At 57.9% G+C, this 21,309-nt stretch overlaps 8 protein-coding genes across 8 annotated transcripts; 5 read left to right on the top strand and 3 right to left on the bottom strand.

Moving 5' to 3' along the window:
* Positions 1–801: 801 nt before the first annotated feature.
* On the bottom strand, positions 802–3,491 carry SCHCODRAFT_0105050 (uncharacterized protein; the record flags this gene model as incomplete). Its single annotated transcript, XM_050340930.1, has 18 exons — positions 802–819; positions 878–989; positions 1,043–1,154; positions 1,326–1,368; positions 1,424–1,490; positions 1,893–1,948; positions 1,998–2,022; positions 2,075–2,117; positions 2,169–2,257; positions 2,320–2,435; positions 2,528–2,550; positions 2,610–2,691; positions 2,742–2,955; positions 3,032–3,077; positions 3,132–3,179; positions 3,228–3,296; positions 3,357–3,433; positions 3,484–3,491. 18 exons carry the CDS (start codon positions 3,489–3,491, stop codon positions 802–804), a joined length of 1,248 nt encoding a protein of 415 aa, XP_050203111.1.
* Positions 3,492–4,412: 921 nt separating this feature from the next.
* Positions 4,413–5,353, top strand: SCHCODRAFT_02710728 (uncharacterized protein; the record flags this gene model as incomplete). The annotated part of the gene is made up of 1 exon (XM_050347039.1): positions 4,413–5,353. A coding segment is annotated over one exon (508 nt), but the record flags the coding sequence as incomplete, so codon positions are not given.
* Positions 4,941–5,279, top strand: SCHCODRAFT_02481845 (uncharacterized protein; the record flags this gene model as incomplete). Its single annotated transcript, XM_050342805.1, has 1 exon — positions 4,941–5,279. A coding segment is annotated over one exon (339 nt), but the record flags the coding sequence as incomplete, so codon positions are not given.
* Positions 5,354–6,042: 689 nt separating the features above from the next.
* SCHCODRAFT_02563280 (alpha/beta-hydrolase) lies at positions 6,043–8,631 on the top strand. The gene is made up of 4 exons (XM_050343776.1): positions 6,043–6,701; positions 6,750–6,896; positions 6,953–7,283; positions 7,342–8,631. Exons 1-4 carry the CDS (start codon positions 6,409–6,411, stop codon positions 8,218–8,220), a joined length of 1,650 nt encoding a protein of 549 aa, XP_050203108.1. The 5' UTR covers positions 6,043–6,408; the 3' UTR covers positions 8,221–8,631.
* A 921-nt stretch (positions 8,632–9,552) lies between these two features.
* On the bottom strand, positions 9,553–12,279 carry SCHCODRAFT_02484635 (uncharacterized protein; the record flags this gene model as incomplete). The annotated part of the gene is made up of 16 exons (XM_003035655.3): positions 9,553–9,579; positions 9,638–9,749; positions 9,803–9,914; positions 9,965–10,015; positions 10,086–10,128; positions 10,184–10,253; positions 10,761–10,814; positions 10,867–10,909; positions 10,961–11,049; positions 11,112–11,342; positions 11,402–11,498; positions 11,549–11,779; positions 11,830–11,883; positions 11,938–11,986; positions 12,037–12,104; positions 12,162–12,279. 16 exons carry the CDS (start codon positions 12,277–12,279, stop codon positions 9,553–9,555), a joined length of 1,449 nt encoding a protein of 482 aa, XP_003035701.2.
* Positions 12,280–13,205: 926 nt separating this feature from the next.
* On the top strand, positions 13,206–14,433 carry SCHCODRAFT_02608131 (uncharacterized protein; the record flags this gene model as incomplete). Its single annotated transcript, XM_050344293.1, has 4 exons — positions 13,206–13,900; positions 13,933–14,049; positions 14,193–14,314; positions 14,357–14,433. The coding sequence occupies exons 1-4, from the start codon at positions 13,677–13,679 to the stop codon at positions 14,431–14,433; spliced, it is 540 nt and encodes a 179-aa protein (XP_050203107.1). The 5' UTR covers positions 13,206–13,676.
* A 308-nt stretch (positions 14,434–14,741) lies between these two features.
* Positions 14,742–17,330, top strand: SCHCODRAFT_02563276 (alpha/beta-hydrolase). The gene is made up of 4 exons (XM_003034807.2): positions 14,742–15,400; positions 15,449–15,595; positions 15,652–15,982; positions 16,041–17,330. Exons 1-4 carry the CDS (start codon positions 15,108–15,110, stop codon positions 16,917–16,919), a joined length of 1,650 nt encoding a protein of 549 aa, XP_003034853.1. The 5' UTR covers positions 14,742–15,107; the 3' UTR covers positions 16,920–17,330.
* Positions 17,331–18,251: 921 nt separating this feature from the next.
* Positions 18,252–20,978, bottom strand: SCHCODRAFT_02710708 (uncharacterized protein; the record flags this gene model as incomplete). The annotated part of the gene is made up of 16 exons (XM_050347038.1): positions 18,252–18,278; positions 18,337–18,448; positions 18,502–18,613; positions 18,664–18,714; positions 18,785–18,827; positions 18,883–18,952; positions 19,460–19,513; positions 19,566–19,608; positions 19,660–19,748; positions 19,811–20,041; positions 20,101–20,197; positions 20,248–20,478; positions 20,529–20,582; positions 20,637–20,685; positions 20,736–20,803; positions 20,861–20,978. The coding sequence occupies 16 exons, from the start codon at positions 20,976–20,978 to the stop codon at positions 18,252–18,254; spliced, it is 1,449 nt and encodes a 482-aa protein (XP_050203106.1).
* Positions 20,979–21,309: the final 331 nt, after the last annotated feature.

Genomic DNA, 21,309 nt, shown 5'->3' with positions numbered 1-21,309 from the left:
AACGTATACTGCTGTTATATACCCCCGCTTCATCAGCATAGTCATTGGTAGAAGGGGGGGTGGGGGGATTCTTTGGGACGAGCAAGAAGAGCTTGACCTCACCAACTCGTACCGCTTTTTGGACAAAGCCTCGCGCTCTGCCGACTCACTCACACACTCGGGACATCGTGCAAGACATTCCATTCACAAATCTACCTAATACAAGTACATACGAGCGAATGTACACAAAGAAGCTACTCAATTGCTCATCCAACTTGTGTCGAGCTCGAGAATGAAGGAGCGGGAATTGAGGTACGTCGTTAGGCGATGTGCTTAAAATTCAGATTGCAGTACTCACCTCGGAAACGCAGCGTCGGGCGCGGAGAAATACGCGCAGAAGCGCCGAATTTGGCTCAGTTCAGCCCATCATGAGTTGAAGCTCACCTCGAAGCATGCATCGTAGCAGGCGAGTCCTCCACACAGGGATAGCACTAGAAGGATGTTAGGTCGTCGTAGATCACAAAAGAGCGCTGATTCTGACCTTGTGGCAGCCAGAATTGGCGCATAAGCACAGGAAAGTCAGCTCACGAGCAAAACAACGAAACAAGCGCCTAAAAACCACCCCTCCCGCGTCGGAGGACATGCGCGCACCTTGCCCTAGTTAACATGAAATAGCATAACGCAAATGAGGGACACTCGCGCGCTTGAGAAGCTGGGGAGGAGGCGACGAGCGAACGTTCCCCTCCTCACCTTACAAACGCACTCACCATCGCGAACGCATCGGCGCTTCCCGGCGCGCATCGCAAACGTTTGCTAGCGTCCTTAAGACGAGCTGGATCGCTGGAATACCCAGAGATACGAGTGAGCATCGACAGTAAGGGAAAATGAGCAAACTCACCCTGAGAACAACGAGATCGCATTCAAAGACCCCTCCCCACGCTCTCTCTGGCTGAGCTAGACCTCTACGATGTGCGGAATGCATATTCGTGCGCATCCGCGTCATGGACAAGCTACAGATCAAGGTGAGCGATCCATCAGAGCGAGTTCTAAGCGCCTAACTCACCTCAATCTCGATATCCACCCTTCAGATGGACTGTCAGCGCCTCCCCCGCGCCTGGGGGTGGTGCTCAAACGCATTGGCGAGCCGCTGCGACATAGAAAGTCGTAGATACCGCCTGTAAAGGAGTTAGTGAAGGCCGAGACGAGCGAAAAGTTAAGGACTTACTCGGTCGAGTTGAACAAAGGGGCAGCGCTTCACGCTGCCTTCTGGTCATCCCTGCGCATGCACTCCTTATATCAAGCGTTGAATTAGCCATACATCGCCATCCCATGAACATAGAACTCACCAACAAGGAACCTAGTCAAAAACTTGTCGAATGAGTGTGTGATCTAGGCTTAGGGTTAGTGGTGGGTCTGGTCGCATTTGGGCATGGTTTCCCCTTACCTCAGAGGCGTGGGGGGCCGACGCGTAAGCCAGAGGTCGTAGCGAGGGTGGAGGAGCAATGTCGCGGCTGCTTCGAAAGAAGGTCAGCGATAATTTTGGTCGAAAATTGCAGCAAATCGTACCTTCAACAAGAATCTCCTTGTTCTATCTCGAGTCCCACCTTCCCGGCGCCTTGGAATGTGGTCAAGGGTGTCGTAAGCGCTCGTGTAAGTCCAATCGAGCTAGAACAAAGCGAGGGTCAGTGGCAATTCACAGCGAGATCATGAAGCAAGCGCACCTGAATACAAAATTTCGTCGCACCCGCCCGGCACCTTTCAGGCGTATCCCGCGCGCGCATAGGTTCCCCTATAGTCGTCAATGACTCCCCGCGTCGTCCAGTTATCTTCCGCTCGTCTCAGCGACTTCGAGCGCGTCCTGAATGAAATTGACAGGTTAGTAACTCATGTAGTGCACGACGAGCTTGCCTCACCTTTGTACAGTCCCGCATAGACCTTCATGGCGCGTCAAAGGCGTCATATATGTGTCCTACAATCCGGTCAGCATCTCAACGAGGTCACGGACATGTTGAACTCACCATTTCATCCAGGCAGCGTCTCGGGCTTCACACAAATGGTCAGTAAGTCTGATCGAGCCACTCACGCATAGACTCACCGATATAGAGGCGAGGGAGCGTATACCGCGCTCTCAATTGATTCTGGGAACGTATAAGTCGTAGGATATGCGAAAATCACTGGATTGGACTGACCTAGTGAAGCCAACAGCAGCAGAGGAGAAACTTTCAGGTCATGCCTGATGATTCCCTCCTCTCTGCGAGCTCGAGACGAGCCGAGTGAACTAGGAAATGTGCCGACAGTGAGCATGACTGTACAAATACAGGGAGATGACGATGTGCTCACGCTTGTATTGCCTCGCGGCAGTTCGCAATCGAGCTGGCTCGGTCGAGGCAATCATCGAGGGATCTCCCGAGGTCGGGCACATCGAATTCAGAGCATGGGTGCGGTAGGGTTGCTGACTTTGTGGGGGGAGTTAGGGCCGGCGTGCCGCAGCGACAGTGACGGCGGGTGCCGCGGGTCATCGTCGACAAGGCCCCATCGGCCGGCGCACGTTCCCGGCATCGTGGGGAGTCCCTATGCATCGCATGCAACGGGTCAGCCGGTGAAAATCCAACGAATGGACGTGTACTCACCGCCTATGGGTTTCACGCGTCGGTCGTGTGGCGTAGGTCGCGACATCATTCCCTGACGCTCTGCTCGTCGAGGGGCACGTTTCTGAAGTCGGGGTCAGTCGATTTCCTCGACGTCGAGATGCTCGTGCTCACCAATGTCAACAGCGCGCTCGCTAGCCGCGACGGCAGTCGCCGAGTACACGAGCGGTGGCGGAACACTCCGAGCGCGTGGACGACGGTCCCGAGCTCGCGTGGCGGGGCACGCGTCGCGGCGAGATCAAAGCTGGTCGCAGCACGAGGCGCGATGAAACCGTGCCGAGGTCGCCGCCGCGTTTGGCGACGCGTCCCGAGGTCGTCGAGGAACGTGCTGGACGGGCAGGCTGGGTGTGAGGTCAGAGAAGGGGTTGGGGGCCGTAGAAATCGTGGCAATCCACCTCGAGTACCAAGTCGGGACTGACTGCATCGACAGTCGGAGGACGCGGGGCAAGGCTGTCGTGGGGGAAAGGGTCAGTATCGTAGATAGACGGATACTGCGATGCTTACCTGGTCCAGTAGTCGGGTGGTCGCGGCGGTAGGAGACAAAAAGTAGTGATCTGAAAATTCGTGAGACGAGTCAGTTGGACCGAAATGAAGCCCCACGCACCTGAATGGATGCAGCGAGGACGCGAATGCTAATGCTGACCAGCGAGAGGCTCAGGGATGTCGAGCCTGAGGTAAAGAAGCTGAAATTTAGTAAAGCGCAGTAGCAGTACGAGTCGTACCGCTCACCATTCAGCAGGATGGCGAATCCGAAATTGACGTCGACCAGCGTAATGAGTGGTGGGACAGGCGAAGATGGCGGACGTCTGTAGTACGACGTCAGTAAAGGTGAGAAATCATTGAAGATGGGGCTTACCCCGTCATGTAAACCGCTTGGAATCGCGGGAAAGGGCTGGAAAAGCGAGGTCAGTGGTTAGATAGCAAGTGATTGGAAACAGCGAGTGCGCACCTTATTCAGGCATAGAATGGGGTGGATTAGTACAGTAAGAGGTCGGGGAAGAGATATATATCGGGTACGACTCGATTAGACAGGATGCGACGAGATGAATGAAAAGGATAGGAATGGAGTGAAGAGAATGAAGGGAATAGAAAGGCGGGGAGGGAAGGAACTGGAGAGTGGAGTGCATAGGAGAAGAGATGGGTGGGGACTGATGCTCTCTAGTCCAAACTCACCTGGCTTATATTCACTTTCAATGCCCCACAGTCAGTAACGGGGCGCGGCGTAAAAGCCGTAAAAACGGGCGAATATCCGACCTACCATTGGCCGACCGGGTGCGCAGCTCGCGTATCAGACACGTGGTGCTCCACAGCCCCTGTTTGACGGCGTTTCTGGGGCGAGAACGAGCTCAAGAGGAGCTGGAAGATTGGAGCGAGCGGGAGAGGCGGAACAGAGGGGAGGAGAGTATATGCGGGTAGGTAAGGGATTACAGAGGGTAGAGTGCGGTTAGGGGTAGCCTCAGAGGTCGTCTATAGATGTCCTGAAGGCGGGCGACGGCTGTTCTGGCGTTGGTGTCCGTTGAGGCGGCGGGGGACGCGAGCAGGAGGAGGCAGAGAACGAGAAAGCACAGATTCTGGCCGTTTCCCACGGGGAAAGTCCAGGATAAGGTATTTTCGGTTTCGCCGAGTCTGGGGAAGCCATTACCTCACCCATCCGAGCGTTTTGTCGAGGACGATGGGCGGGGGGAGATGAGGGGGAAGGGGAACCTACGGTGGGAATGTGATGATGGCACGCGAAAGAGTGATATCCCCGAGGCGGGCGGCGTGGCGGTTGCTTCCCACCGCCATCACGTTTACGCTCGCTGCTGTCGCGCCCCGGCCCCTTGCGATTCTCGAGCCCGGGAAACCGAGGTCGAGGTGTGGCAGCAGCGCTGGGGCATCCTTCGCCTCTCACTTCTTTTTTCTGCTTTCTATCTTTTCTCCCCGGATTTGGGCGTCCGCCGACTACCACCCACCGCGCTGGAAACGAGCGACGCACGATCTGAAGACACAGGAGGCCCTAGCATCGAGTCCAGTTGCCTGCGACCCCGACTTTGACGTCCGACATCGCTTTCGACCGCCGACTTTCGAGCGCGCCGAAGACTCTGAGAGCACACCAACGACTTTTACAAGTGGTATACGCGTCCGCCAATCCCTCACGACCTCCCCAAACCCGACTACGAGCCCTCAAGCGAGGAACTCAGTTTCTCTTCGGATTTGGCCGTCCGCCGAACAGCGTGAGGTAGTAGGAATGGGCGTACTGTTTCAGCTCGACCAACAGCTTCAGAGCGGGCGAGGGACCTTGACGACGCGCTGACAACCTCCCCGTCGCACGGAAAACCTCCCCGACATGCTCTTACATCCGACTTTGCGCCTTACGCCTCCGACTCCGCCCGACTTCACGCCCAAACGCGGCAAAAACATTTTCTCTCCGGATTTCGCGTTCCGCCGACCACCCCCAAGACGGCCTTCTTGCTTTCGACGTGCAGCTCCAAGCCCGACTTGAAGCCTTCGCACGAAGACCTCGGCGACTTTGGGCCTTTGGGCGACTGGTTCGAGCTTAGGACGACGAGCTCAGAACTTCGACAACGAGCTCAGGACTTCGACAACGAGCTCAGGGCTTCGACGGCGACTTTAAGCCCTCGAACGCCGATTTCGATTTCCCTTCGGACTTAGCCGTCCGCCGACGACGCTCAAGGTCCCGGCTCCGTGTGCGACGACACGCGCTCGTCCCCAAGCCTGACTCGAGGTGAGTAGCCTGCTTGCTTTGATGTGCTTCGTCTACTAATTGCTTCTCATCCGGCTCCCCTCGCTCGGACCAGCTTCTTCATACCTCGTCCCGCTGTTCACTCCCGCCTTGAATTGAGCTCTTTCTGCCTCTCGTCTCTAGACTCGCTCCCCCTCTCAGTCTGCTCGCTCCAACCTGCTTTCTCTCGCCTCTACCGCGAGCTGATCAGTGCTTTCTGTATTTCGAGGCCTTCCCCGCATACAAGTTCTGTAGTGTAGTAGTCTGTAGCTCGTATTCTCCGTGCTTTGAAATGAATGCCTTTCCAGTCACTTTACCTTGGCATGCAATCTCGTACCACAACTCGAAGCCTGAGGCTGACCTGAAACCCCCAACTTGTAGTTGAACGTAATCGAAGGTGGTGCCAGTGAATGCTCAGCAAGTCTGCTACTGCGGGCTCCACCGCCGGACTTTGCCGCTGGGCGAGTTCGAGTTGAGGGAGGGCTTGTAGCGGATTGCTGCCGCTGACTGAGGCCCCAAAAAGCAGACAGCCTGGTCGAGAGCCCCTCCAAACCCGTCCACCCAAATTCACAGCGCGCGCACCCGCTCACAAAGGATTAGAGAGCCGGGTTCGATATATCTCATAGCAAAACGACTATGTAGATCAACTTGCGTAACGCTCCAATACCGTCGGGCACGTTTTTCGCCCAGACTCGCGCAGACGGCTCGCATCCACCTCTGCTTGCGACGATTCGAGGTCGGAGCGCGCGCAGAGCCCAGCGACACCCGCCATCGCACCCGCGCACCCGCGCACCCAAAGTCGAACCGTGACCCGCCCCCGTGACACCATCACGCGGCGGCGACAACGCGGCGGGCGCGGTCCTTCGTCCTTCTTTGGGGGAGTGAGCACGTCCGGAAGCAAATCGAGATGCGAGACCGACTGCAGTCTACATCGACCACCTACCTCAAGCCACCGCGGGCGATTGGGGAACAATGGGGCGGCTCTATTTGGCGGAACGTCCATGCGACTCCGCCTCTCAGATTCCCACTCGCGCGCCGTAGACGACTGCGGGCCTGCGTATGCCCGCTGCTCGTACAGCGATGATGTCCCCCCTCCTCCTGCTCGTTGCGCTGCTCGCCCCCCTCGTCGCGGCATCGCCGATCGCGCGGTCGAGCAAGTCCGGGTTCCTCTGCGGCATCCCGTTCTTCTCGTATGGCTGCGAGCAGACTCGTGCGGACCCCCTGACCATCGTGACTTCGCTTGGGACTGCTGTGGGCAGCCTCACGAGCGACGGGGCGTACCGCTTCCCCGTCAAGTACGCGAATGCGGATAGGTGGAAGACATCGAGCGTGGTAGACAAGTGGGAGCTCCCGTACGTCTTCGATCGTCCTCGTCCGCCACATATGCTGATGCGATACAGGAATGGCGCGGACGATGCGACAGCTACACCCAAGGCGTGTCCGCAGCCCAACATGGACGAATCCGAGTACTCTGAAGACTGTCTGTCCATGATCCTCTACGTGCCCCCTAACCTCTCTATCTGGGGCGGTGTACCGACGCTTATGTGGTATGGCCGGCGCCCCCCTCTCGCCCTTCTACATCTGTCGACTAATCATTTCTTAGGGTTCACGGCGGCTCCTTCTACGTTGGCTCGGCGAGCAACGACGGCCTCGACGGGTCCAAGCTTGCCATTGCAACCGGCTCTATCGTCGCAGTCGTCCAATATCGTCTCGGTGCCCTCGGGTTTATGGCGCCTGATGGAAGCACCAACCTCGCCGTGCAGGATGTCATGAACGCCATGAAGTTCGTGCAGAGCGTCGTATCCTCTTTCGGCGGCAGCTCGAAGATCACGCTCGCCGGCCAAAGCAGCGGAGCGAACATGATTCGCGCGCTGCTCGCCACGCCGTCTGCAGACAGCCTGTTCGAGTCGGCCATTCTGCAGAGCGACACAATTGTGAGTGCTCGGTCTCGCTCTCCCACGTTATTGTCTCTGTACTCACCTCCGTTGCCAGGACTACGGCTTCCTCACCCCCAGCACCCAATCCACCCTGCAGTCGCACTTCAACGGCCTCATCAACTGCGCCGACGGCTCCGAATCGTGCACCTCCGCCCTCTCCCTCTCCGCCATCCTCGACGCCTCCGCCTCCCTCTTCTCTGACGCGTACAACCTCGACCCCTCGGCGACCCAGTTCGCCCCCATGCGCCCCGTGCACGACGGCGCGCTCATCACCTCCGCGCTCGACCTCACGTCCTCGCCCTTCCCCGCCGTCTCCAAGCCGCTCCTCCTCACCACCGTCGCGAACGAGGCCGCGCCCACGATCTACGGCAACATGCCCGCCCTGGGCGCGGAGTACTTCTTCAACATCGCGGCTGCCAGCTACGGCGACGACCGCACGGAGACGCTCGAAAACTCGACGTACTACTCGACGGAGGGCGTCAGCGATATCCGCCCCGTGCTCGAGAAGCTCGGCACGGACTCGGTCTGGCGCTGCCCCGCGTGGTCGCTCGCGAGGCTGTGGGCCGGCGCGGGGGCGAATGCGTACGTGGGCGTCTACACGCGCGGCGCGACGTACCCCAGCAACTCCGGCGTCACCCAGTGCGCCTCGGGCGGCCTCGTCTGCCACGAGGACGACATCTACATCGTCTTCGGGACGACGCCGAGCCCCAGTTCCACGCAGTCCGCGCTGACGAAGGAGGTGCAGGCGCGGTACACGGCGTTCATGTCGGGCGGGAAGCCCAATGCGGGCGGGTACGCGAAGTGGGGGAAGGCGGGGACGGGGGACGTGAAGCCGCTGAACTTGGGCGGGACGGGTGCGATTGAGGTGGGGGCGTGCGATCCAGGGTTTTGGGGGAAGGAGGTCGAGTATGATTACCAGGTTTATGGGGCGTGAGGGGGTGTTACTTCTGGCTACACGGACTGCCTTTTCATTCGCTCTGCCGTTGACCCTCGGCCCACCAATTGTCGCTTCATTGCCTCTCCCAACCCCCAGACTCGCCCCCATCCTGTAGCATACGCTGGCTTCGTACTTATGTCCCCCCCACCCCTTCTGTAGCTTTACTGCAATCTTAGTGAACAGTTCATTGCCCCTTTTTGAATGTGCGGCGCTCGATACAGAGTTGTGAAGCGGAACGACGAAGTTGGGAGACGGTGGGGGCGAGCCGTCGTTGCGGAGGGTAGCGCGACGGGGAGGGGGGAGGGTGGGGGGATGTTTACGGTGAATATACGCCGTCGTTCAATAGATAGCATCGCGTAAAGTCCCATTGTAGGTATTCATAGTAATTGAAAGTCGTTTCGCTGAGCCAACCCGCGGTCTGAGCGGCGGGAGAGTGGAGTAGGGGGGGAGGAGGGGGGAGGGCACGAGCTCGACAAATGATGAAATCAAACTCGCACTCCGATTTCTCAACAGATGCCGCTGCGGAGGGCGCCGTAGTCAATGTATACTGCTGCTATTTACCTCCACCTGATCAGCATAGTCATTGGTAGAAGGGGGTGGGGGGATTCTTTGGGACGAGCAAGAAGAGCTTGACCTCACCAACTCGTACCGCTTTTTGGACGAAGCCTCGCGCTCTGCCGACTCACTCACACACTCGGGACATCGTGCAACACATTCTATTCACGAATCTACCTAATACAAGTACATACGAGCGAAACTACACAAGGAATCTACTCAATTGCTCATCCTACTTGTGTCGAGCTCGAGAATGAAGGAGCGGGCATTGAGGTACGTCGTTGGGCGATGTGCTTAACATTCAGATTGCAGTACTCACCTCGAAAACGCAGCGTCGGGCGCGGAGAAATACGCGCAGAAGCGCCGAATTTGGCAGAGTTCAACCCATCATGAGTTGTAGCTCACCTCGAAGCGCGCATCGTAGCAGGCGAGTCCTCCGCGCAGAGATGGCACTGGAAGGATGTTAGGTCGTCGTAGATCCCAAAAGGGCGCGGATTCTGACCTTGTGGCAGCCAGAATTGGCGCATAAGCACAGGAAAGTCAGCTCACGAGCAAACAAACGAAACAAGCGCCTAGAAACCACCCCTCCCGCGTCGGAGGGCATGCGCGCACCTTACCCTAGTTAACATGGAATAGAATAGTGCAAATGAGGGACACTGGCGCGCTTGAGAAGCTGGGGAGGAGGCGACGAGCGAACGCTCTCCTCCTCACCTTACAAGCGCACTCACCTTTGAGAACGCATCGGTGCTTCCCAGCGCGCATCGCAAACGTTTGCTAGCATCCTTGAGACGAGCTGGATCGCTGGAATACCCAGAGATACGAGTAAGCATCGGCAGTAAGGGAAAATGAGCAAACTCACCTTGAGAGCGACGAGATCGCATTCAAAGACCCCTCCCCGCGCTCTCTCTGGCTGAGCTAGACCTCTTCGACGTGCGGAATGCATATTCGTGCGCATCCGCGTCATGGACAAGCTACAGATCAAGGTGAGCGATCCATCAGAGCGAGTTCTAAGCGCCCAACTCACCTCAATTTCGATATCGACCCTTCAGATGGACTGGCAGCGCCTCCCCCGCGCCTGGGGGTGGTGCTCAAACGCATTGGCGAGCCGCTGCGACATAGGAAGTCGTAGACACCGCCTGTAAAGGAGTTAGTGAAGGCCGAGACGAGCGAAAAGTTAAGGACTTACTCGGTCGAGTTTGAACAAAGGGCAGCGCTTCACGCTGCCTTCTGCTCATCCCTGCGCATGCGTTCCTTATATTGAGCGTTGATTTAGCCCTAAATCGCCATCCCATAAACAGAAAACTCACCAACAGGGAATCCAGTCGAAAACTCGTCGAATGAGTCCATGATCTAGGCTTAGGGTTAGTGGTGGGTCTGGTCGCATTTGGGCATGGTTTCCCCTTACCTCAGAGGCGTGGGGGGCCGACGCGTAAGCTAGAGGTCGTAGCGAGGGTGGAGGTGCAAAGTCGCGGCCGCTTCGAAAGAAGGTCAGCGATAATTTTGGTCGAAAATTGCAGCAGCAAATCGTACCTTCAACAAGAATCTCCTTGTTCTATCTCGAGTCCCACCTTCCCGACGCCTTGGAATGTGGTCAAGGGTGTCGTAAGCGCTCGTGTAAGTCCAATTGAGCTAGAACAAACCGAGGGTCAGTGGCAATTTACGGCGAGATCATGAAGCAAGCACACCTGAATTCAAAATTTCGTCGCACCCGCCCGGCACCTTTCAGGCGTATCCCGCGCGCGCATAGGTTCCCCTAAGGTCGTCAATGACTCCCTGCGTCGTCAAGTATGCCTCTGCTCGTCTCTGCGACTTCGAGCGCGTCCTAAACGAAATTGACAGGTTAGTAAGTCATGTAGTGCACGACGAGCTTGCCTCACCTTCACATTGTCCCACATAGAGCTTCTTGGGGCGTCAAAGGCGTCACAAATGTGTCCTACAATCCGGTCAGCATCTCGAAGAGGTCACGGACATGTTGAACTCACCATTTCGTCTGGACAGCGCTATCATGAGCAGCGCTTCGCGCTGCTCGTCTCGGGCTTCATACAAGCGGTCATTGAGTTTGACCGGGACAGCTACGCGTAAACTTACCGGCATAGAGGCGAGGGAGCGTATACCGCGCTCTCAATTGATTCTAGGAGCGTATAAGTCGTAGGATATGCGAAAATCAATGGATTGGACTGACCTAGTGAGGCCAACAGCAGCAGAGGGGAAACTTTCAGGACATTCCTGATGATTCCCTCCTCTCTGCGAGCTCGAGACGAGCCGAGTGGGCTAAGAAATGTGCCGACAGTGAGCATGACTGTACAAATACAGGGAGATGACGATGCACTCACGCTTGTATTGCCTCGCGGCAGTTCGCGATCGAGCTGGCTCGGTCGAGGAAATCATCGAGGGATCTCCTGAGGTCGGGCACGTCGAATTCCAAGCATGGGTATGGTAGAGTTGCTGACTTTGTGGGGGGAATTAGGGCCGGCGTGCCGCAGCGACAGCGACGGCGGGTGCCGTGGGTCGTCGTCGACAAGGCCCCATCGGCCGGCGCACGTTCCCGGCGTTGTGGGGAGTCCCTATGCATCGCAAGCAACGGGTCAGCCGGTGAAAATTCAACGGATGGGCGTGTACTCACCGCCTATGGGTTTCACGCGTCGGTCGTGTGATGCGCCGCGCACTGGCGTAGGTCGCGACATCATTCCCCGACGCTCTGCTCGTCGAGGGGCACGTTTCTGAAGTCGGGGTCAGTCGATTTCCTCGACGTCGAGATGCTCGTGCTCACCATTATCAACGGCGCGCTCGCTAGCCGCGACGGCAGTCGCCGAGTACACGAGCGGTGGCGGAACACTCCGAGCGCGTGGACGACGGTCCCGAGCTCGCGTGGTGGGGGCACGCGTCGCGGCGAGATCAAAGCTGGTCGCAGCACGAGGCGCGATGAAATCGTGCCGAGGTCGCCGCCGCCGCGTTTGGCGACGCGTCCCGAGGTCGTCGAGGAACGTGGTGGACGGGCAGGCTGGATGCGAGGTCAGAGAAGGGGCTGGGGGTCATGGAGATTGTAGTTACTCACCTCGTATACGAGGTCGTGACCGCATCGACAGTCGGAGGACGCGGGCAAGGCTGTCGTGGGGGAAAGGGTCAGTATCGTAGATAGACGGATACTGCGATGCTTACCTGGTCCAGTAGTCGGGTGCTCGCGGCGGTAGGAGACACAAGTAGTGGGCTGGAAATTCGTGAGACGAGTCGATTGGACCGAAATGAAGCCACGCGCACCTGAATGGATGCAGCGAGTACGCGAATGCTAATGTTAACCGGTGAGGCGCTCAGGGATGTCGAGCCCGCTGTTAGGAAGGTGAAAATTAGTAAAGCGCAGTAGCAAACTGAGTCGTACTGCTCACCATTCGGTAGGATGCCGAACCTGAAATCGACGTCGAGCAGCGGTTTGAGCGGTGGGACAGGCGAAGATGGCGGACGTCTGTAGTACGACGTCAGTAAAGGTGAGAAAGCATTGAGCATGGGGCTTACCCCGTCATGTAAACCGCTTGGAATCGCGGGAAAGGGCTGGAAAAGCGAGGTCAGTGGATAGACAGCAAACGATTGGAATCTGCGAGTGAGGCATAGAATGGGGTGGATTAGTACAGTAAGAGGTCGGGGAAGAGTTATATATTGGGTACGACTCGATTGGATAGGATGCGAAGAGATGAATGAAAAGGATAGGAATGGAGTGAAGAGAATGAAGGGAATAGAAAGGCGGGGAGGGAGGGAACTGGAGAGTGGAGTGCATAGGAGAAGAGATGGGTGGGGACTGATGCTCTCTAGTCAAAACTCACCTGGCTTATATTCACTTTCGAAGCCCCACAGTCAGTAACGGGGCGCGGCGTAAAAGCCGTAAAAACGGGCGAATATCCGACCTACCATTGGCCGACCGGGTGCGCAGCTCGCGTATCAAACACGTGGAGCTCCACAGCCCCTGTTTGACGGCGTTTCTGGGGCGAGAACGAGCTCAAGAAGAGCTGGAAGATTGGAGCGAGCGGGAGAGGCGGAACAGAGGGGAGGAGATTATATGCGGGTAGGTAAGGGATCAGAGAGGGTAGATTGCGGTTATGGGTAGCCGGAGAGGTCTTCTATAGAGTTCCTGAGGGCGGGAGACGGCTGGTCTGGCGTTGGCGTCCGTTGAGGTGGCGGGGGACGCGAGCAGGAGGAGGCAGAGAACGAGAAAGCGCAGATTCTGGCCGTTTCCCACGGGGAAAGTCCAGGATAAGGTATTTTCGGGGTCGCCGAGTCTGGGGAAGCCATTACCTCACCCATCCGAGCGTTTTGTCGAGGACGATGGGCGGGGGGAGGTGAGGGGGAAGGGGAACCTACGGTGGGAATGTGATGATGGCACGCGAGGAAGTGATATCCCCGAGGCGGGCGGCGTGGCGGTTGCTTCCCACCGCCATCACGTTCACGCTCGCTGCTGTCGCGCCCCGGTTCCTTGCAATTCTCGATCTCGGGAAACCGAGGTCGAGGTGTGGCTCCTTCGCCTCCCATTACTTTTTTTCTGCTTTCTATCTCTTCTCCCCGGATTTGGGCGTCCGCCGACTACCACCCACCGCGCTGGAAACGAGCGACGCACGATCTGAGAACACAGGAGGCCCTAGCATCGAGTCCAGCTGCCTGCGACCCCGACTTTGATGTCCGACATCGCTTTCGACCGCGCCGAAGACTCTGAGAGCACACCAACGGCTTTTACAAGTGGTATACGCGTCCGCCAATCCCTCACGACCTCCCCAAACCCGACTACGAGCCCTCGAACGAAGAATTCAGTTTCTCCTCGGATTCGGCCTTCCGCCGAGCAGCCTAGGGTCATAGGAATGAGCTGACCCTTTCAGCTCGGATAGTAGCTTCGGAGCGCGTGGGGGACCTTGACGATGCGCGAGAGGCCTCCCCGACGTGCTCTTACATCCGACTCTGCGCCTTACGCCTCCGACTCCGCCCGACTTCACGCCCAAACGCGGCAAAAACATTTTCTCTCCGGATTTTGCGTTCCGCCGACTACCGCCAAGACGGCCTTCTTGCTTTCGACGTGCAGCTCCAAGCCTGACTTGAAGCCTTCGCACGAAGACCTCGGCGACTTTGGGCCTTTGGGCGACGGGTTGGAGCTCAGGACGACGAGCTCAATCTCAGGGCTTCGACGGCGACCGCCCACATCTGTTTCTCTTCGAATTCGGGCGTCCGCCGACGACGCTCGGGGTCCCGGCTCCGTGTGCGACAACGCGCGCTCGTCCTCAAGCCTGACTCGAAGTGTGTAGCTTGTGCTTGCTTCGATGTGCTTCGTCTACTAACTGCTTCTCATCCAGCTCCTCTCGCTCGGACCAGCTTCTTTATACCTCGTCCCGCTGTTCACTCCCGCCTTGAATTGAGCTCTTTCTGCCTCTCGTCTCTAGACTCGCTCCCCCTCTCAGTCTGCTCGCTCCAACCTGCTTTCTCTCGCCTCTACCGCGAGCTGATCAGTGCTTTCTGTATTTCGAGGCCTTCCCCGCATACAAGTTCTGTAGTGTAGTAGTCTGTAGCTCGTATTCTCCGTGCTTTGAAATGAATGCCTTTCCAGTCACTTTACCTTGGCATGCAATCTCGTACCACAACTCGAAGCCTGAGGCTGACCTGAAACCCCCAACTTGTAGTTGAACGTAATCGAAGGTGGTGCCAGTGAATGCTCAGCAAGTCTGCTACTGCGGGCTCCACCGCCGGACTTTGCCGCTGGGCGAGTTCGAGTTGAGGGAGGGCTTGTAGCGGATTGCTGCCGCTGACTGAGGCCCCAAAAAGCAGACAGCCTGGTCGAGAGCCCCTCCAAACCCGTCCACCCAAATTCACAGCGCGCGCACCCGCTCACAAAGGATTAGAGAGCCGGGTTCGATATATCTCATAGCAAAACGACTATGTAGATCAACTTGCGTAACGCTCCAATACCGTCGGGCACGTTTTTCGCCCAGACTCGCGCAGACGGCTCGCATCCACCTCTGCTTGCGACGATTCGAGGTCGGAGCGCGCGCAGAGCCCAGCGACACCCGCCATCGCACCCGCGCACCCGCGCACCCAAAGTCGAACCGTGACCCGCCCCCGTGACACCATCACGCGGCGGCGACAACGCGGCGGGCGCGGTCCTTCGTCCTTCTTTGGGGGAGTGAGCACGTCCGGAAGCAAATCGAGATGCGAGACCGACTGCAGTCTACATCGACCACCTACCTCAAGCCACCGCGGGCGATTGGGGAACAATGGGGCGGCTCTATTTGGCGGAACGTCCATGCGACTCCGCCTCTCAGATTCCCACTCGCGCGCCGTAGACGACTGCGGGCCTGCGTATGCCCGCTGCTCGTACAGCGATGATGTCCCCCCTCCTCCTGCTCGTTGCGCTGCTCGCCCCCCTCGTCGCGGCATCGCCGATCGCGCGGTCGAGCAAGTCCGGGTTCCTCTGCGGCATCCCGTTCTTCTCGTATGGCTGCGAGCAGACTCGTGCGGACCCCCTGACCATCGTGACTTCGCTTGGGACTGCTGTGGGCAGCCTCACGAGCGACGGGGCGTACCGCTTCCCCGTCAAGTACGCGAATGCGGATAGGTGGAAGACATCGAGCGTGGTAGACAAGTGGGAGCTCCCGTACGTCTTCGATCGTCCTCGTCCGCCACATATGCTGATGCGATACAGGAATGGCGCGGACGATGCGACAGCTACACCCAAGGCGTGTCCGCAGCCCAACATGGACGAATCCGAGTACTCTGAAGACTGTCTGTCCATGATCCTCTACGTGCCCCCTAACCTCTCTATCTGGGGCGGTGTACCGACGCTTATGTGGTATGGCCGGCGCCCCCCTCTCGCCCTTCTACATCTGTCGACTAATCATTTCTTAGGGTTCACGGCGGCTCCTTCTACGTTGGCTCGGCGAGCAACGACGGCCTCGACGGGTCCAAGCTTGCCATTGCAACCGGCTCTATCGTCGCAGTCGTCCAATATCGTCTCGGTGCCCTCGGGTTTATGGCGCCTGATGGAAGCACCAACCTCGCCGTGCAGGATGTCATGAACGCCATGAAGTTCGTGCAGAGCGTCGTATCCTCTTTCGGCGGCAGCTCGAAGATCACGCTCGCCGGCCAAAGCAGCGGAGCGAACATGATTCGCGCGCTGCTCGCCACGCCGTCTGCAGACAGCCTGTTCGAGTCGGCCATTCTGCAGAGCGACACAATTGTGAGTGCTCGGTCTCGCTCTCCCACGTTATTGTCTCTGTACTCACCTCCGTTGCCAGGACTACGGCTTCCTCACCCCCAGCACCCAATCCACCCTGCAGTCGCACTTCAACGGCCTCATCAACTGCGCCGACGGCTCCGAATCGTGCACCTCCGCCCTCTCCCTCTCCGCCATCCTCGACGCCTCCGCCTCCCTCTTCTCTGACGCGTACAACCTCGACCCCTCGGCGACCCAGTTCGCCCCCATGCGCCCCGTGCACGACGGCGCGCTCATCACCTCCGCGCTCGACCTCACGTCCTCGCCCTTCCCCGCCGTCTCCAAGCCGCTCCTCCTCACCACCGTCGCGAACGAGGCCGCGCCCACGATCTACGGCAACATGCCCGCCCTGGGCGCGGAGTACTTCTTCAACATCGCGGCTGCCAGCTACGGCGACGACCGCACGGAGACGCTCGAAAACTCGACGTACTACTCGACGGAGGGCGTCAGCGATATCCGCCCCGTGCTCGAGAAGCTCGGCACGGACTCGGTCTGGCGCTGCCCCGCGTGGTCGCTCGCGAGGCTGTGGGCCGGCGCGGGGGCGAATGCGTACGTGGGCGTCTACACGCGCGGCGCGACGTACCCCAGCAACTCCGGCGTCACCCAGTGCGCCTCGGGCGGCCTCGTCTGCCACGAGGACGACATCTACATCGTCTTCGGGACGACGCCGAGCCCCAGTTCCACGCAGTCCGCGCTGACGAAGGAGGTGCAGGCGCGGTACACGGCGTTCATGTCGGGCGGGAAGCCCAATGCGGGCGGGTACGCGAAGTGGGGGAAGGCGGGGACGGGGGACGTGAAGCCGCTGAACTTGGGCGGGACGGGTGCGATTGAGGTGGGGGCGTGCGATCCAGGGTTTTGGGGGAAGGAGGTCGAGTATGATTACCAGGTTTATGGGGCGTGAGGGGGTGTTACTTCTGGCTACACGGACTGCCTTTTCATTCGCTCTGCCGTTGACCCTCGGCCCACCAATTGTCGCTTCATTGCCTCTCCCAACCCCCAGACTCGCCCCCATCCTGTAGCATACGCTGGCTTCGTACTTATGTCCCCCCCACCCCTTCTGTAGCTTTACTGCAATCTTAGTGAACAGTTCATTGCCCCTTTTTGAATGTGCGGCGCTCGATACAGAGTTGTGAAGCGGAACGACGAAGTTGGGAGACGGTGGGGGCGAGCCGTCGTTGCGGAGGGTAGCGCGACGGGGAGGGGGGAGGGTGGGGGGATGTTTACGGTGAATATACGCCGTCGTTCAATAGATAGCATCGCGTAAAGTCCCATTGTAGGTATTCATAGTAATTGAAAGTCGTTTCGCTGAGCCAACCCGCGGTCTGAGCGGCGGGAGAGTGGAGTAGGGGGGGAGGAGGGGGGAGGGCACGAGCTCGACAAATGATGAAATCAAACTCGCACTCCGATTTCTCAACAGATGCCGCTGCGGAGGGCGCCGTAGTCAATGTATACTGCTGCTATTTACCTCCACCTGATCAGCATAGTCATTGGTAGAAGGGGGTGGGGGGATTCTTTGGGACGAGCAAGAAGAGCTTGACCTCACCAACTCGTACCGCTTTTTGGACGAAGCCTCGCGCTCTGCCGACTCACTCACACACTCGGGACATCGTGCAACACATTCTATTCACGAATCTACCTAATACAAGTACATACGAGCGAAACTACACAAGGAATCTACTCAATTGCTCATCCTACTTGTGTCGAGCTCGAGAATGAAGGAGCGGGCATTGAGGTACGTCGTTGGGCGATGTGCTTAACATTCAGATTGCAGTACTCACCTCGAAAACGCAGCGTCGGGCGCGGAGAAATACGCGCAGAAGCGCCGAATTTGGCAGAGTTCAACCCATCATGAGTTGTAGCTCACCTCGAAGCGCGCATCGTAGCAGGCGAGTCCTCCGCGCAGAGATGGCACTGGAAGGATGTTAGGTCGTCGTAGATCCCAAAAGGGCGCGGATTCTGACCTTGTGGCAGCCAGAATTGGCGCATAAGCACAGGAAAGTCAGCTCACGAGCAAACAAACGAAACAAGCGCCTAGAAACCACCCCTCCCGCGTCGGAGGGCATGCGCGCACCTTACCCTAGTTAACATGGAATAGAATAGTGCAAATGAGGGACACTGGCGCGCTTGAGAAGCTGGGGAGGAGGCGACGAGCGAACGCTCTCCTCCTCACCTTACAAGCGCACTCACCTTTGAGAACGCATCGGTGCTTCCCAGCGCGCATCGCAAACGTTTGCTAGCATCCTTGAGACGAGCTGGATCGCTGGAATACCCAGAGATACGAGTAAGCATCGGCAGTAAGGGAAAATGAGCAAACTCACCTTGAGAGCGACGAGATCGCATTCAAAGACCCCTCCCCGCGCTCTCTCTGGCTGAGCTAGACCTCTTCGACGTGCGGAATGCATATTCGTGCGCATCCGCGTCATGGACAAGCTACAGATCAAGGTGAGCGATCCATCAGAGCGAGTTCTAAGCGCCCAACTCACCTCAATTTCGATATCGACCCTTCAGATGGACTGGCAGCGCCTCCCCCGCGCCTGGGGGTGGTGCTCAAACGCATTGGCGAGCCGCTGCGACATAGGAAGTCGTAGACACCGCCTGTAAAGGAGTTAGTGAAGGCCGAGACGAGCGAAAAGTTAAGGACTTACTCGGTCGAGTTTGAACAAAGGGCAGCGCTTCACGCTGCCTTCTGCTCATCCCTGCGCATGCGTTCCTTATATTGAGCGTTGATTTAGCCCTAAATCGCCATCCCATAAACAGAAAACTCACCAACAGGGAATCCAGTCGAAAACTCGTCGAATGAGTCCATGATCTAGGCTTAGGGTTAGTGGTGGGTCTGGTCGCATTTGGGCATGGTTTCCCCTTACCTCAGAGGCGTGGGGGGCCGACGCGTAAGCTAGAGGTCGTAGCGAGGGTGGAGGTGCAAAGTCGCGGCCGCTTCGAAAGAAGGTCAGCGATAATTTTGGTCGAAAATTGCAGCAGCAAATCGTACCTTCAACAAGAATCTCCTTGTTCTATCTCGAGTCCCACCTTCCCGACGCCTTGGAATGTGGTCAAGGGTGTCGTAAGCGCTCGTGTAAGTCCAATTGAGCTAGAACAAACCGAGGGTCAGTGGCAATTTACGGCGAGATCATGAAGCAAGCACACCTGAATTCAAAATTTCGTCGCACCCGCCCGGCACCTTTCAGGCGTATCCCGCGCGCGCATAGGTTCCCCTAAGGTCGTCAATGACTCCCTGCGTCGTCAAGTATGCCTCTGCTCGTCTCTGCGACTTCGAGCGCGTCCTAAACGAAATTGACAGGTTAGTAAGTCATGTAGTGCACGACGAGCTTGCCTCACCTTCACATTGTCCCACATAGAGCTTCTTGGGGCGTCAAAGGCGTCACAAATGTGTCCTACAATCCGGTCAGCATCTCGAAGAGGTCACGGACATGTTGAACTCACCATTTCGTCTGGACAGCGCTATCATGAGCAGCGCTTCGCGCTGCTCGTCTCGGGCTTCATACAAGCGGTCATTGAGTTTGACCGGGACAGCTACGCGTAAACTTACCGGCATAGAGGCGAGGGAGCGTATACCGCGCTCTCAATTGATTCTAGGAGCGTATAAGTCGTAGGATATGCGAAAATCAATGGATTGGACTGACCTAGTGAGGCCAACAGCAGCAGAGGGGAAACTTTCAGGACATTCCTGATGATTCCCTCCTCTCTGCGAGCTCGAGACGAGCCGAGTGGGCTAAGAAATGTGCCGACAGTGAGCATGACTGTACAAATACAGGGAGATGACGATGCACTCACGCTTGTATTGCCTCGCGGCAGTTCGCGATCGAGCTGGCTCGGTCGAGGAAATCATCGAGGGATCTCCTGAGGTCGGGCACGTCGAATTCCAAGCATGGGTATGGTAGAGTTGCTGACTTTGTGGGGGGAATTAGGGCCGGCGTGCCGCAGCGACAGCGACGGCGGGTGCCGTGGGTCGTCGTCGACAAGGCCCCATCGGCCGGCGCACGTTCCCGGCGTTGTGGGGAGTCCCTATGCATCGCAAGCAACGGGTCAGCCGGTGAAAATTCAACGGATGGGCGTGTACTCACCGCCTATGGGTTTCACGCGTCGGTCGTGTGATGCGCCGCGCACTGGCGTAGGTCGCGACATCATTCCCCGACGCTCTGCTCGTCGAGGGGCACGTTTCTGAAGTCGGGGTCAGTCGATTTCCTCGACGTCGAGATGCTCGTGCTCACCATTATCAACGGCGCGCTCGCTAGCCGCGACGGCAGTCGCCGAGTACACGAGCGGTGGCGGAACACTCCGAGCGCGTGGACGACGGTCCCGAGCTCGCGTGGTGGGGGCACGCGTCGCGGCGAGATCAAAGCTGGTCGCAGCACGAGGCGCGATGAAATCGTGCCGAGGTCGCCGCCGCCGCGTTTGGCGACGCGTCCCGAGGTCGTCGAGGAACGTGGTGGACGGGCAGGCTGGATGCGAGGTCAGAGAAGGGGCTGGGGGTCATGGAGATTGTAGTTACTCACCTCGTATACGAGGTCGTGACCGCATCGACAGTCGGAGGACGCGGGCAAGGCTGTCGTGGGGGAAAGGGTCAGTATCGTAGATAGACGGATACTGCGATGCTTACCTGGTCCAGTAGTCGGGTGCTCGCGGCGGTAGGAGACACAAGTAGTGGGCTGGAAATTCGTGAGACGAGTCGATTGGACCGAAATGAAGCCACGCGCACCTGAATGGATGCAGCGAGTACGCGAATGCTAATGTTAACCGGTGAGGCGCTCAGGGATGTCGAGCCCGCTGTTAGGAAGGTGAAAATTAGTAAAGCGCAGTAGCAAACTGAGTCGTACTGCTCACCATTCGGTAGGATGCCGAACCTGAAATCGACGTCGAGCAGCGGTTTGAGCGGTGGGACAGGCGAAGATGGCGGACGTCTGTAGTACGACGTCAGTAAAGGTGAGAAAGCATTGAGCATGGGGCTTACCCCGTCATGTAAACCGCTTGGAATCGCGGGAAAGGGCTGGAAAAGCGAGGTCAGTGGATAGACAGCAAACGATTGGAATCTGCGAGTGAGGCATAGAATGGGGTGGATTTGTTGGAATCGGTGTCTACGCGCTCTCTAGCGCCTATGGTATTTTTCTGTGATTTTTCGGACTTTTTCCCGGTACTGTACGCTTACCTACAGTCTTACTTGTGCGCTCGCGCCTTATTGCCGAGCGCCACATATTTCCTCGGCATTTGCCGTGCCCTCCTGCCTAGAGCGGCGCATCCGAGTCTTTTCTCTTCCTGACTCGTTTGCTGTCGCT

This window comes from Schizophyllum commune, assembly GCF_000143185.2.
Source record: "Schizophyllum commune H4-8 unplaced genomic scaffold SCHCOscaffold_1, whole genome shotgun sequence".
Lineage (NCBI taxonomy): Eukaryota > Fungi > Basidiomycota > Agaricomycetes > Agaricales > Schizophyllaceae > Schizophyllum > Schizophyllum commune.
The sequence above is the reverse complement of the archived record's forward strand: the minus strand, read 5'-3'. Positions and strand labels throughout refer to the sequence as shown.

Bases quoted from the DNA above. Each gene is read 5' to 3' on its own strand.
- SCHCODRAFT_02563276 (XM_003034807.2), top strand. From the start codon at position 15,108: ATGCCCGCTGCTCGTACAGCGATGATGTCCCCCCTCCTCCTGCTCGTT. The intron at 15,596-15,651 runs GTATGGCCGGCG...ATCATTTCTTAG, and splicing joins GGTGTACCGACGCTTATGTG to GGTTCACGGCGGCTCCTTCT. The intron at 15,983-16,040 runs GTGAGTGCTCGG...CTCCGTTGCCAG, and splicing joins TTCTGCAGAGCGACACAATT to GACTACGGCTTCCTCACCCC.
- SCHCODRAFT_02563280 (XM_050343776.1), top strand. From the start codon at position 6,409: ATGCCCGCTGCTCGTACAGCGATGATGTCCCCCCTCCTCCTGCTCGTT. The intron at 6,702-6,749 runs GTACGTCTTCGA...GATGCGATACAG, and splicing joins GTAGACAAGTGGGAGCTCCC to GAATGGCGCGGACGATGCGA. The intron at 7,284-7,341 runs GTGAGTGCTCGG...CTCCGTTGCCAG, and splicing joins TTCTGCAGAGCGACACAATT to GACTACGGCTTCCTCACCCC.